The 12551-nt window shown below is 45.8% G+C and overlaps 1 protein-coding gene across 1 annotated transcript in view; it reads left to right on the top strand.

Moving 5' to 3' along the window:
- Positions 1 to 12551, top strand: part of RYR1 (ryanodine receptor 1) — a 106811-nt gene that overhangs the window by 81824 nt on the left and 12436 nt on the right. Inside the window, exons 90-91 of the mRNA XM_006911738.2 lie at positions 9461 to 9802; positions 12389 to 12551. Of these exons, the coding sequence (XP_006911800.1) occupies positions 9461 to 9802; positions 12389 to 12551 (505 nt within the window). The remainder of the gene's footprint in view (positions 1 to 9460; positions 9803 to 12388) is intronic.

Genomic DNA, 12551 nt, shown 5'->3' with positions numbered 1-12551 from the left:
GTGTAACTCCAGGTAAGTCACCCATCTGCTCTGAGCCTCAGTTTCCTCCTCAGTGAAATGGGGCTAGCGTAATAACATTCACTATCTCACAGGACTGCTGGGACACTGGACAGTGCCTGGAACACAGGAGCACTCAAGAGATATTAGGTACTGTTTTTACAGGCATACCTCGGAGATATTGTGGGTTTGGTTCCAGACCACCACAATAAAGCTAATATTGCAATAAAGTGACTCACACAGTTTTTTAATTTCCCAGTGCATATAAAAGTTATGTTTATAAAGTGTGCAATAGCATTATGTCTAAAACATGTATATACCTTATTTAAAAAATACTTTATTGTTAAAAATTTCTAACCATCATCTGAGCCTTCAATAAGTTATAATCTTTTTGCTAGTGGAGGGTCTTGCCTTGGATTTTTTTTAAAAATCCACAATATCTGCAAAGCGCAATAAAGCGAGATATGCCTAGCTTTATTACTGCCAGATTTGTTTCCAACACCATTTTGTTAACTTTTCTTTTGAAATAACTTTAGGCTTACAGAGAAATTACAAGAACAGTATATAGAATTTCTGAATACCATTCACCTAGATTGCCCAAATATTAACTTTTTACCACATTTACTTCATCGTGATTCCCCTCCACTGCTAAATACTTCTGTGTGTATCTCCGAGAACACGATCCTTCTCTTATGTAACCACAGGACAGTTTGCAAACCAGGGAATGAACACTGACACGGTGCTGCTGTCTCCAGAGCCTATTCGGTTTTCATTCATTAAAGACATTCTTCTTCACTGTCAAACACCCAGTCCAGGATCAGGGATTGCATTTCGGCACCCCGTCTCTTTAGCTTCCCTCAATCCGGAACCTTTTCTCGGTCTGTCCTCGTTTTTCATGACCTTGCCATTCTTGAAGAACGGAGGCCGGTTGTGTTCTAGAGTGTCCCTCAGTGTGGGTTAGTCTGAGTTTTCATCGTGATTCAAGTCAGGTCATACATCTTTGACAGGAATGTCGTAGGAACGATGCGTCCTCAGTACATGGTATCAGGGGGCACGTGCTGCTGGTTCTTCCCATCGCTCTTGGTGTCAGCTTGAATCACTTGGTTAAGGTGGTGTTTACCAGGGTCTCCACTGTAAAGATACTATCATTCCCTTCAATATCTTGCGAGGTCGAGCTATGAGACTATGTAAATCTGTTCATCCTCTAGGGTTAGCATTTATTTATGATTCTTGTCTGAAACGATTGCTACTATGGTAGTTGACAAATGGCGGTTTTCCACTTTTAGCATACTCTTTACCTTTATTAGGTACCATTTTACTGTAAGAAAAATTTTTTTCCTTCTCCACTTATTTACTTATTTGCTTATTCACTTATTTATTTATATCAGCATAGACTCATTGCTTTTTCTTTTATTCTAGGGGTTGCAATCGCTACTGCTTATCAGGATTTAAACAAGCTCAGTGTCTCCTGAGTTAAAAATAAAAGGCCCCATGTCTCCTAGTTGTCCTTGGGGCCTCCCTGCATCTCTTCCCCACTCTCAGCCACTCCTCCCAAGAGGTGTCTGCCCTCGCTCACTCCTTTCTTACTTCCCACTCCTTCTCTGATTCAGGGTTTGCTGGCTTCTGTCCCTGTCACTCTCCTGAAACTACCCCACTAAATCGGTGACCTCCACCCCTGAATTTCTCCTCTGACTTGTTGTCTTGGCAGCATTTGCCATCGTCGACCATTTCCTTCCCCCAGCAACGCCTGCTTACTTGGGTGTCTGTGCCACGCACTTCTGAGACCCCCACCTTTTCTGCCAATCCCTCGCAGCCTCTTAAACACTGCCATCCCTGAGCCCTCTACCTTCTGAAAGAAGAGATAACATGCATTGTTCTCTCACTCTGTGCCAGGTCCTGTGTGTACATGAATCACAACTGAGCCTTGAACGACACAGAGTGGAACTGTGCAGATCTACTTCTATGCAGATTTTGCTTAGGAAATATAGAGTCGGCCCTCCATCTCCCGGGTTTCACATTCTCCATCTCAACCAGCCATGGATCAGAAACAGTGTTTTCAATCCGCGGTTAGGAATCTGCAGACGCAGAGGGCTGGCTGTATGCGGCGTTCTGCGCCATTTTATATAAGAGACTTGAGCATCCAAGGATTTGGGTGTCTGTGGGGGTCCTGGAACCAGTCCTCTGAGTTCCTGAGGAACGACTAACGTGTTCAGAGAGTAGGAAGTTATGGTCAGATTTTCAACGGGGCAGGAGGTTGATGCCCCTGACCCCTGTGTTGTTCACGGGTCAACCGTAGTTCATTTATCCCTTATAGCAACCTTACGTGGTAAGGACTTCTTTTTATTACTAGTTTAAAGAAGTGGAAACTGAGGCACAGCGGGTAAAGTGATGTGCTTCAGGCCACACAGCTAGTAAACGACAAAGCTGGGATGAGAACTCAGGCTGTCCGGCTCCCGAGTTTGCACCTCTGGAGTCATCCATTACGCTAGTCCAATAAATAGTCAGTGAACACCTCCTCCTGGGAGCCCAGGCCTACTTTCAAGGCTGGCGGGTTTAGGGAGAGAGTCTCTGTGAGGGCTGCAAGAGAACCAAAAAGCGCCATGCAGGAGCGAAAGTGCACATCATTCGGAATTTCAAAATGATTCTGCTCAGCGAAGGAAACTATCGGCAAATGAAAAGGCAGCCTATGGAATGGGAGAAAATATTTGCAAACCACATATCTGATGAAGGGTTAATATCTAAAATAGACTAGGTATTCCTACAACTCAAACACAGTAAAACCAATAACCCAATTTAAAAATGGGCAAAGGACCAAATAGACATTTTTCCAGAGAAGACATACACACGGCCAGTGGGTACATAAAAAGGCGCTCGACAGCAGTAATGATCAGGGAAATGCAAGTCAAAACCACAGTGAGATATCGCCTCATACCTGTTAGAATGGCTATTATCAAAGAGTTAACAAATATTGACGAGGATGTAGAACAAGGGACCTATGTTCGTGTTGGCGGAAATGTAAATTGGTGCAGCCACTGCGGAAAACGGTGTGGAGGGTCCTCAAGAAATTAAAAATAACTAATCGAAAATTGAAAATAGAACTACCCTATGTTCCAGCAATCCCACTTCTGGGTATTTATCCAAAGGAAACGGGAGATCTGCACTCCCACATTCTCTGCAGCATTATTCACAGCAGCCAGGGTATGGAAGCAACGTCAGTGTCTGTCAGTGGATGAGTGGATATATACGTATCATGGAACATTATTCAGCCTTAAAAAAAAAAAGGGAAATCCTGTCATTTGCAGCAACATGAATGAACCCAGAGGGTATTGTGCTAAGTGAAATAAGCCAATTAGAGAAAGACAAATACCGCATGGTATCACTTGTAAGTGGATTCTGGAAAAAAAAAAAGAGTCAAATTTACAGAAACAGAGTAGAAAAGTGAGTGGTTTCGAGAGGCTGGGAGGGCAGCGTGGGGGCGAAATAGGGAGAGGTTGGTAAAACGGTACAGACATCCAATTATAAGATGAATTTTTTAAAAATGGGTAAAGATCCCTCCCAGTGGTTCAAGGCTTCCCAAATCACAAGATTGGATGACGTTTTGTAGGTCAGTATCTCTGTTTCACAAAGTTTCAAACAATCTATAACTTTAAAAGCGCATTGGTTTTATTTTTGAAAAGATAATAACAGTGTATGAGGGGAGAAGCCTCACTCTAAGCCTGTTCTCCACCTACCCTTCCCCCACTCCCACTGCTGTGGACATTCATTTCTCTTGTACCCCTCCATCATTTTTTTTTCAGATATTGTTACTGTCCTCCTTTCTTACATAATAGGTCATGAGGTACATACACTACTCTATATCACTTAACAATTTATTCTGGAGATACAGGAAGCGTCCTCATTGATTTTTACAGGTGCCCAGTATTCCACTTTGTATATGTTATGGTTCATTTGATTATTCCCTGCTGATGGACACTTGCTTTGTTCCCGATCTTTTGTTATTACAACACATGCTGTAGTCAGAGGTGCAGTCTACAGCACAGGTACTGTAAATTTGTACTGCAGATTTCTAGCAGAGGGGAGTAAGTGTGCTAAGGAAGGCTCCCATGGGCTGCCAGCAATGCTGGCTACGGTTACCCTCGTACATAGGTCATTCTGTATGTGCACTTATATCCAACGATAAACTTCTGAAAGTGACATTGCTGGGTTGAAGTAAATGCATTTGTGATTTGGACAGATTTTGCCCTCTATTTTCCTCTCTTATTAGCAACATGTGAGAGTGCCTGTTCCCCCGCAGCCTCACCACCAGACCACATTGTCAAATATTTGGGTTTTTGCCAATCTGATAGGTGAGAAATGGTATCGCATTGCAGTTTTAATTCACATTTAATTCACATTCTCCTGTTATGAGAACAGCTAAATCATCTTTTCATGTTATTTCTTTTATATTACTTGTTTCATGAAATGACCGTGCCCTTGGATTTTTTTCTATTGGGATGTTGGTATTTTTCTTCTTGATTTCTAGGCGCTCTTTATGTATTCACTACTTATAACTTTGTTAGTGCACCTATTTTTCCAGATTCATCATTTGTCTTTTGACTTTGCTTATGGTGGGTTTGTTGTTGTTGTTTTGTTTTGTTTTGGTTTGGTTTTGGCCATGCAGAATAGTTGATTTTTATGTAGAAAATTATTTAAAAGATTTTAATAGGTTGGTATTTTTTTGTTTTTTTGTTTTTTTCATGAAATAGGTAATACAGGAATACATTCCTACTTGTGAAAAAAAATTCAGAACTTAGATCTCCGGTCGATGTCACCGTCAGCCCCCAGCCCCAGTCCTGTTCTTACCCCACCTCTCCAAAGGCTGCCACTGTTCTCCACTTGGTGTACTTATCTCCAGTTATCTATTCCTGCATTTTCGTTCATGTGCATTTAAAAAATATGGCACTGTTTCACGGTTTCCCAAGTTTTCATGGTTGACAGAGTTCTTGACAGTTTGCAAAGCACGTCTCCATTGATAAGTACTTTGAGGATTCCAAAAGATCTTCTTCACTTTGGAAAGCACCATCTGATGAACACATTCCAGGCTGCTAATGTATTGTTCTTAGTCAGTATCGTTTTGTGGTTTCCTTCATTTTTTTTAATCTGAAAATATTTTTGTATATATCTCTAAATTAAGACTTTTTAAAAATAGTCTTTATGGAGATATAATTCACATACCATGAAATTCACCTATTTAAAATGTAGAATTCGATGATTTTTTAGTATATTCACAGAATTGTGCAACCATCCTTACAATCTAATTTTAGAATGTTCTAATCACTCCAAAAAAGAAACCCATTACCCTGAGCAGTCACTTCCCATTTCTCCCACCCAGGCCGCTGGCAACCACTAATCTACTTTCTGTCTCTATAGATTTGCCTATTCTGGACACTCCATGTACAATACATGGTCTTAAAAGGCTTTCCTTTTGTTTAAGAAGCCACAATGTCATTATCGCTTCTAGCCAAAAACAAAATGAAAAACATATACAGTTCTTTAAATCATCAAATATCTAGTTGGTATTAAAATTCCAAATCTCATAAATATTATATATAACTTTTTGCAACTTCTTTGTAAAAGAAGGATCCAAACAAGTCCTACCCATTGCAATTGGTCGATATTTCTTTAAACCTCCTTTAACCTACTGCTTCGCCTCCGTCACTTTTCCTTTTCCTGATCATCTATCTGCTGGAGACCTGAGTCGTTGGTCCTGTAGAGCAGCACTGCCCAGCAGAAATACGATGTAAGCAACATGTATAATTAAAATTTTTCTAGTACCCACGCTTTAGAAAAAGTAAAAAGAAACATGAAATCATTTTTAACAATGTTTTATTTAGCCTAGTATATCCACAATATTATTTCAACATGTAATTAATTTAAAAATTATTTGATATTTTACATTCATTTGTTCATACTGTCTTCAAAATCCAGTATGTATTTTATACTCTGAGCACATCTCAGTTTACTCCGGCCATGACTCAAATGCTCGGTAGCCACATGTGGCTTGCGGCAATCATTCGCTAGCGGTGTCTTAGTTGTAGAGTTTCCCACAGTTTGGAACTGGCTGATGCAACCTTGTGGTGTCACTTAATGTGTTCCTCTGTTCGCTGGGTTCCCCATAAACTTGGACTTAGGTCGAGAAGGTTGATCAGATTCAAGGGTGAAGGTTTTGTTTGTTTTTGCCAGCGCCTTCCTTTGTGGTGCTGCATCCATCCACCGAGAGGCACATCCTGTCCCTTCATGTCTCCTTTTGTGATGTCAGCAGCCGTTCATGTCGATGCCCAGATACATTGGTTCATTGGAGATTGCGTAACGGCGATCATATCATTTCGCAGTGTTTGACCGCTTACCAAGCATCACGTGGTTTCCCGAACTGTTGTATTTTTACAACATGCTTTTCATTTTCTCTATGGTTTAAATGACAAGCTCAGATTTTTTTAAAGGACTTTTTAATTTTCAAAAATTGTAACAGTTATAAATCATTCTCAGTTTTCGAGATGCGTTTGACAAATACGTGTTGAGCACCTACTGTGTGCGGCAGTGAGCAAAACAGAGATCCTACCCTCAGAGCTGATGGCCCAGTGGGGAGGGGCGGATGAAAATCAGTAAATAAACAAAATAATTCCAGATTATAATCTGTGGTTTGAAGGAAACGAGCAGGGTGGCGTGTGAGAGAGAATGGGTGGAGTAAGCCCTGTAAACCAGGTGGTCAGGGAAGAGGACACTGAAGCTGAACGTTGAAAGGTACCAGGTGAAGGTTGCGGGAGAGGTTGTGGCATCCCATGTGAAGGGGACAGCAGGTATAAAGGCTAAAAAGTAGAAAAAGGGATGCAAAAAAGGCCGTGCGGCTGCAAAGGGCTGTTGATGGGGAAAGAGGAAGAAATCGAGCTTGAGAGGTGCTGGGGGAGGCGTGCTGGGCATGGTTGGCTGTAGGGAGGACTTTGACTTTTAACCTGAATGAGATGGAGCCAAGGGAGGATTCTGAGGAGGGTGGGGTTGAGAGATGTTTCCAGAGTGCCTCTGGCTGTGCATAAGGAATGTACTGTGGGGACAGAGTGGGAGCAGGCAAACCAGGAAGGCAGTTTGCTGTGACAGTCTAATGGGAGATAATAGCAGTGGGCAAAATCAGGGTGGGGGACATGGAAGAGGCAGAAATGTGTGTGTGTTAGATCTGTTGAAAGCAGAGCTGACAGATTTGCTGATGGATCAGGTGTGGGTGGTGAGATAAAAGAGAAATCAAGGATGACTCAAAGATTTTAGCTTAAGCACCTGGGTGGGTGGCGATGCTATTCCTGAGATGGGTAAGACCGTGGGAGGAGAAGTTTTGAAATCAAGTTCAGTTTTGGCCATTTCCAATTTAAGGTAAAGATCCACAAAGAGATGTCAGGTAGGGCTCAGCTGTAAATGTCTGGATTCTGGAGAACAGTCAGGGCTAGGATGCCTTCAGAGCCTTGAGTCAATCATATCTCCATGGAGAGTGTAAAGAACAGGGTACGCATTCCAGGTCTGGAGCCCCCCATCTTTTAGATGTCTGGAAGAGAAGATTTCAATAAAGGAAACTGATCACAGTCAGAGAAGGTATTTAAAAAAGGGGGGGTGAGTGGAGTGGGTAAATGGACAATGACAAAGAGAAAGCAGCAAATCACAAGAGCAGAGTCCAGGACTGAATGGAGGGGACGGAGTCCCAGGCTTCTTGCGGGGGCGGGGGTGGGGGGTGCTTTTAAGAGGAGCAGTGCCACACTGCATTATAAGGGAAGGAGGTAGTTCAGTGGAGGGAGGGTAGAAGGTAAGGAGTTCCTGTGTGATTATGTCTCCTCACTCTGCGGTTTCTAGAGCCCTTTATAATTTGCAAAGCATGTTACTCATTTAGAAAGCGTTTTGCAAAGTTCTTGGCTACAAAGCACTTTTTAGAGACAGAAAATTTCGCTTTTGTTCATACCCCAGAGCGGCATTTCTGAAACTGCATGTTGCAACTTACCTGTGGGTCATGAAATTAATTTAGTCAAGTCATGACCAACATCTTTAAAAATAAAATAGAACATTACAGAGTGTGTTGCACAGCGTTAAGTCAGAGTTGTGTCGTGAAACCTTTTTTTTTTTTTGGTAAAATGTATTCTTACTGTAGATGTGGTCAAAACATTTGAAAAACTTCCCTAGAGAACCTCTTGTGAAAAGTGCATAGGAGATCAGCACCAGAATGTTCAGTGAAACTGGAAACGACCTCAGGGTGCATCATCAGGAGAAGAGATTAAGAGTGTTACATTTACAAAACAGGAATATTACACAGCAGTGAATTCATTCGATCTATGTATCAACATGTGTAGCTCTTGAAAACATAACAGTTGAGTGGAAAAAGCAAGTTTCAAATTACATGATTATAAGAAGAATTCTTTAAATTAAAAAAGAAACAGGACACTGTGTGTGTGTGTGAGAGAGAGAGAGAGAGACAGACAGACAGACAGACAGACAGACACAGTGATGGGATATAGGTAGCATATGTTTGGAAGGATACACCAGCTCTGGGATAGTGGTTAGCTTGGGGGAGGAGGAGGGTGTAGACCAAGAGAAGGATACAGAGGGCTCCAATTATACCTTATTTTAATTCTTAAATATATAATATTTGAAAAACATGTCATCATGAGCATTTGTTAACTCTGGGTGAATGGGCATATGACTCTTTGTTCCCAAGTGAAATTCAGAGGCCTCCGCTGTGTCAGGTGTCAATTTTATAGTTGCGGGAAATGGTGGTGGTGGAGTCCTTGGGAAAGAGGCAGAGGCGGTGGCTTGTATCAGTCAGGGCCCTGGCCTGGAGGCAGCTGGCCTGGAACGAAGAGTAATCACCTAACTTGGAGATAGAAGGAGCTGGGTGGACAGGGCTGCAGGCCCCACCTTGGAGCAAGGGACACAACCAGCACAGGGAGGAAGCCAGTGTTGGGGAGAGAAACGCCACAGCTTAATTCTTCTCCTGCTCCCTGACTCCAACTGGATGGACCGCATCTACAGCCAGAGGGCCAAGAGAGTCTCCCGTGCAGACTATGGGTGCCATCGAGTGGGCAAAGTGGGGAGAAAGGAGGGGTGGAGCGGGCCGCAGGGGCATGTCAGGATGGCACATAGCTTGAGGTAGCATCTCTTGCCACTTACTACCTAAGCGCTGAGTTTCATCAGTTCACATGGTAATCTCTGAAAATGGAATGTCTTACAGTGGACAGCAGCTCAGCTTTGTGGAAATGAAGCATTTCAGTATTTTAATGGTTGGCAAAGCCTCGCCCATGCCAACCTGCTGAGTGTCAGCCTTGGGTGCTGGTGATATGGTTCTGGACTTTTCTGTCTTTATGAAAAGTCCATAGTTGTTTTAAGAAGAGCATGAGGCTCCCCAGACCATCCCTTTGACCTCCAACCTGCCCTCCCAACCCCTGCCCACCCCCAGGCCATGGACAGCCAGAAGCAGTTCACTGGTCCAGAAATCCAGTTCCTGCTTTCGTGCTCCGAGGCGGATGAGAATGAGATGATCAACTGTGAGGAGTTCGCGAACCGCTTCCAGGAGCCAGCCCGCGAAATCGGCTTTAACGTGGCGGTACTGCTGACCAATCTGTCCGAGCACGTGCCCCACGACCCGCGCCTGCGCAACTTCCTAGAGCTGGCAGAGAGCATCCTCGAGTACTTCCGGCCCTACCTGGGTCGCATCGAGATCATGGGCGCCTCTCGCCGCATTGAGCGCATCTACTTTGAGATCTCGGAGACCAACCGCGCCCAATGGGAGATGCCGCAGGTCAGAAAGCCTGCGCGCGTGCATGCTCGCCTCCTGGGACTTCCGGCATGCTCCTCGCGCTCTCGGACCCCACATGGGGCTGTGCACCCTTTGCACATCTGCTCTGCAGGCCTTGGTGGGCCCTTGCTCTGCTTGTGCAAACTCATGCCCACCCTTTTCACACATTTTATGGGCCCTGCTGTGCCCTTGCACGTCCTTGGTTCTCCCCTGCCCATCTCTTGCAGCCTTGGCGCACACGTGGATGTCCACCTCTTGTGCATGCAGCATCAGTGTGCCCTCACTGTGGCTGCTCACACACCATGCTCACCACTTGCACACTCACCCTGGGAGCCCTTATAGTCCTAATGTAACCCAAACCAAAACCCTCATATACTGGAATCCACTTAGTTACACACCGTGACTTGCTCACCTTCTCAGCAGCCCCTGGTGTGCCTACTCTTTTGCACACTCACCTTGGGGGCCCTAGGGAGCCCTAGTATGCTGGCTAGCCCTCACCAGCCACCACGTATGGCCCCAGGTCCTAGCACACAATGCCCATCACACTTATTCTGGGCCTACATGTAGGTGCACATCTCTTGCACACTCAGAGGATGCAGCCCTGGCATACCACATGGTTTCCCACCCCTCACTCATTCACCTCTCACGTGCTCTCTGGCACTGTAGCCCTGGCACACTCTCCCACCCCTCACTCATTCACCTCTCACGTGCTCTCACTGTAGCCCTGGCACACTTATGACCATCCATGCATACTTGGATCACCCTCTCAAACTCACCCACAAGGACCCGTGTGTCCTTGGCAGCCAAGCCTATTCCTTGGCCTGATGTGCCCTGTCTCAGCCTCCCCTATGCCCAGCCCACAAATGAATGCTCCTTACGCACTCATTTGCCCCAAGAGTACACTCATAGGGCCCTGGCACACACCCCATCCACCTTACACACTTAGCTTGTATGTGGTTCCCGCTGCCCACTTTCTCACATTCCCATATGCCCCTCACACGCCATTAGTCCTCAGCCCTGCCCCTGGTGGCCTTCTGCCCACACGCATATTGCACACCGGCCTGCATACCTCTTGCATGCTAAGCCTGCCTACCCCTTGCACACCACTTGAACTCACACTTCCATTTTGTTCCTCAGATGCTCCCAGGCACCTGCACACTCCTCCTGCATGCTCGTGCACGCATCTTCCCACTTCTTACTTGCAGCCCATGAGGCTTGTACTCCCATCACTCTTAACAACCAGGCCTCTCGTGCCTCCTTCTCAGCAGACACCTGGCTCATGCACACCTGGGCTCTCGTCCTACACTGAGCCCTTACCTCATGCCCGGGGCCCTCTTGAACTGACTCCCTTGTCCCCCTTGCACACTCATGCCTGCCTCACATGCACTGACCCCATGAATTGTAGACCCCTCCCACACTGACACTGCCCCAGGCGCTTGCTGGCCTGCCCTATGTGCCCACGTCTGCGGGGCACACTGAGCCCCACATGGTCGCATACTTCCTCGTCCTCCGATGCCTCCATGGCCTCCTCACACCCATGTCCTCACTTAGTCCTTGGTGCCTTCTCACAAGACTCTTGCACGTCGGCCCCCACACATATTCCACAAGAAACCTCGAGTTTGCACACTCACCTGTGTCCCTTGGGGCACCAGTGCACACTCACCTCCCAAATCTGGCATAAAAGTGGTTGCATCATCCTTGCACCCAGATGTCTGCCACATCCCTGTATCTGTGGGAGGCTTGGGCTCACCGCTGGCCCTACGCACCCCTGTCCACGCGTAGGAGCTCTGCCCTCCCCTTTGCCAGCCAAGTGCTCCTCATGTGACACTCATTCCCTTAGTGTCTTTCCTCCAAACAGGCACTTCTGTTTGCTCACCCCTTCCCATTGCACTTTCCCCTGCCGGTCACGAGTCCCTGTATATCTTCTTGGACCTGGAGCACTTGTACAGCAGTGTCATAATAGCGGGCACCAGGTGGCCTTTATGAGGTGCCAGGCGCCGCTCCAATCCCTCAGCAACTATTAACTTACTTAACCTTCACACCAACCCTATAACGTAGGCCCTGCTATTATCCTCCAGTTTAGAGAGGGGGAAATTGAGGCCCAGAGCGTCTGTCTAAACCACCCAGCTACTCAGTGGCTGAATCAGGATTCGAACCCAGGCAGGCTGGTTGCAGAACCTTTGCACTCAACCGCTATGCTCTGTCGCTCCGAGAGGCTAAAATCATCAATTCTGGAGCCAGCTCGTTAGGAATTTCAATCCGACATCTGCTACCCCAGCTGTATTCTCCGGGGCACGTGACTTTCTGGGCCTCCATTTCCTCATCTATAAAACAGAGTTAAGAGGCCCTATGGGTTGTTTGTGAGGATTCAAGGAGATGATATATGTAAAATGCGCGGTACAAGGCCCGGCCTTGTTGAAGTTCTTACGAGAGGCCCACAGCAAGAGCTGTATACGTTTGCTATTAATAACAAAAACTATTAATTTTGCTTTAAGCTATTAAAATTCAATTAATAAGCATAAAATTAATATTGCTATTAATGATGATGCGGAGGCTGCTCCGGTGACCCCTCGCTCCCCCCGCCCTTAGGTGAAGGAGTCCAAGCGCCAGTTCATCTTCGACGTGGTGAACGAGGGCGGCGAGTCGGAGAAGATGGAGCTCTTCGTGAGCTTCTGCGAGGACACCATCTTCGAGATGCAGATCGCCGCGCAGATCTCGGAGCCCGAGGGCGAGCCCGAGGAGGACGACGACG

The sequence above is a fragment of the Pteropus alecto genome, unplaced genomic scaffold (assembly GCF_000325575.1).
Source record: "Pteropus alecto unplaced genomic scaffold, ASM32557v1 scaffold314, whole genome shotgun sequence".
In the NCBI taxonomy this organism is placed as follows: Eukaryota; Metazoa; Chordata; class Mammalia; order Chiroptera; family Pteropodidae; genus Pteropus; species Pteropus alecto.
The sequence above is the reverse complement of the archived record's forward strand: the minus strand, read 5'-3'. Positions and strand labels throughout refer to the sequence as shown.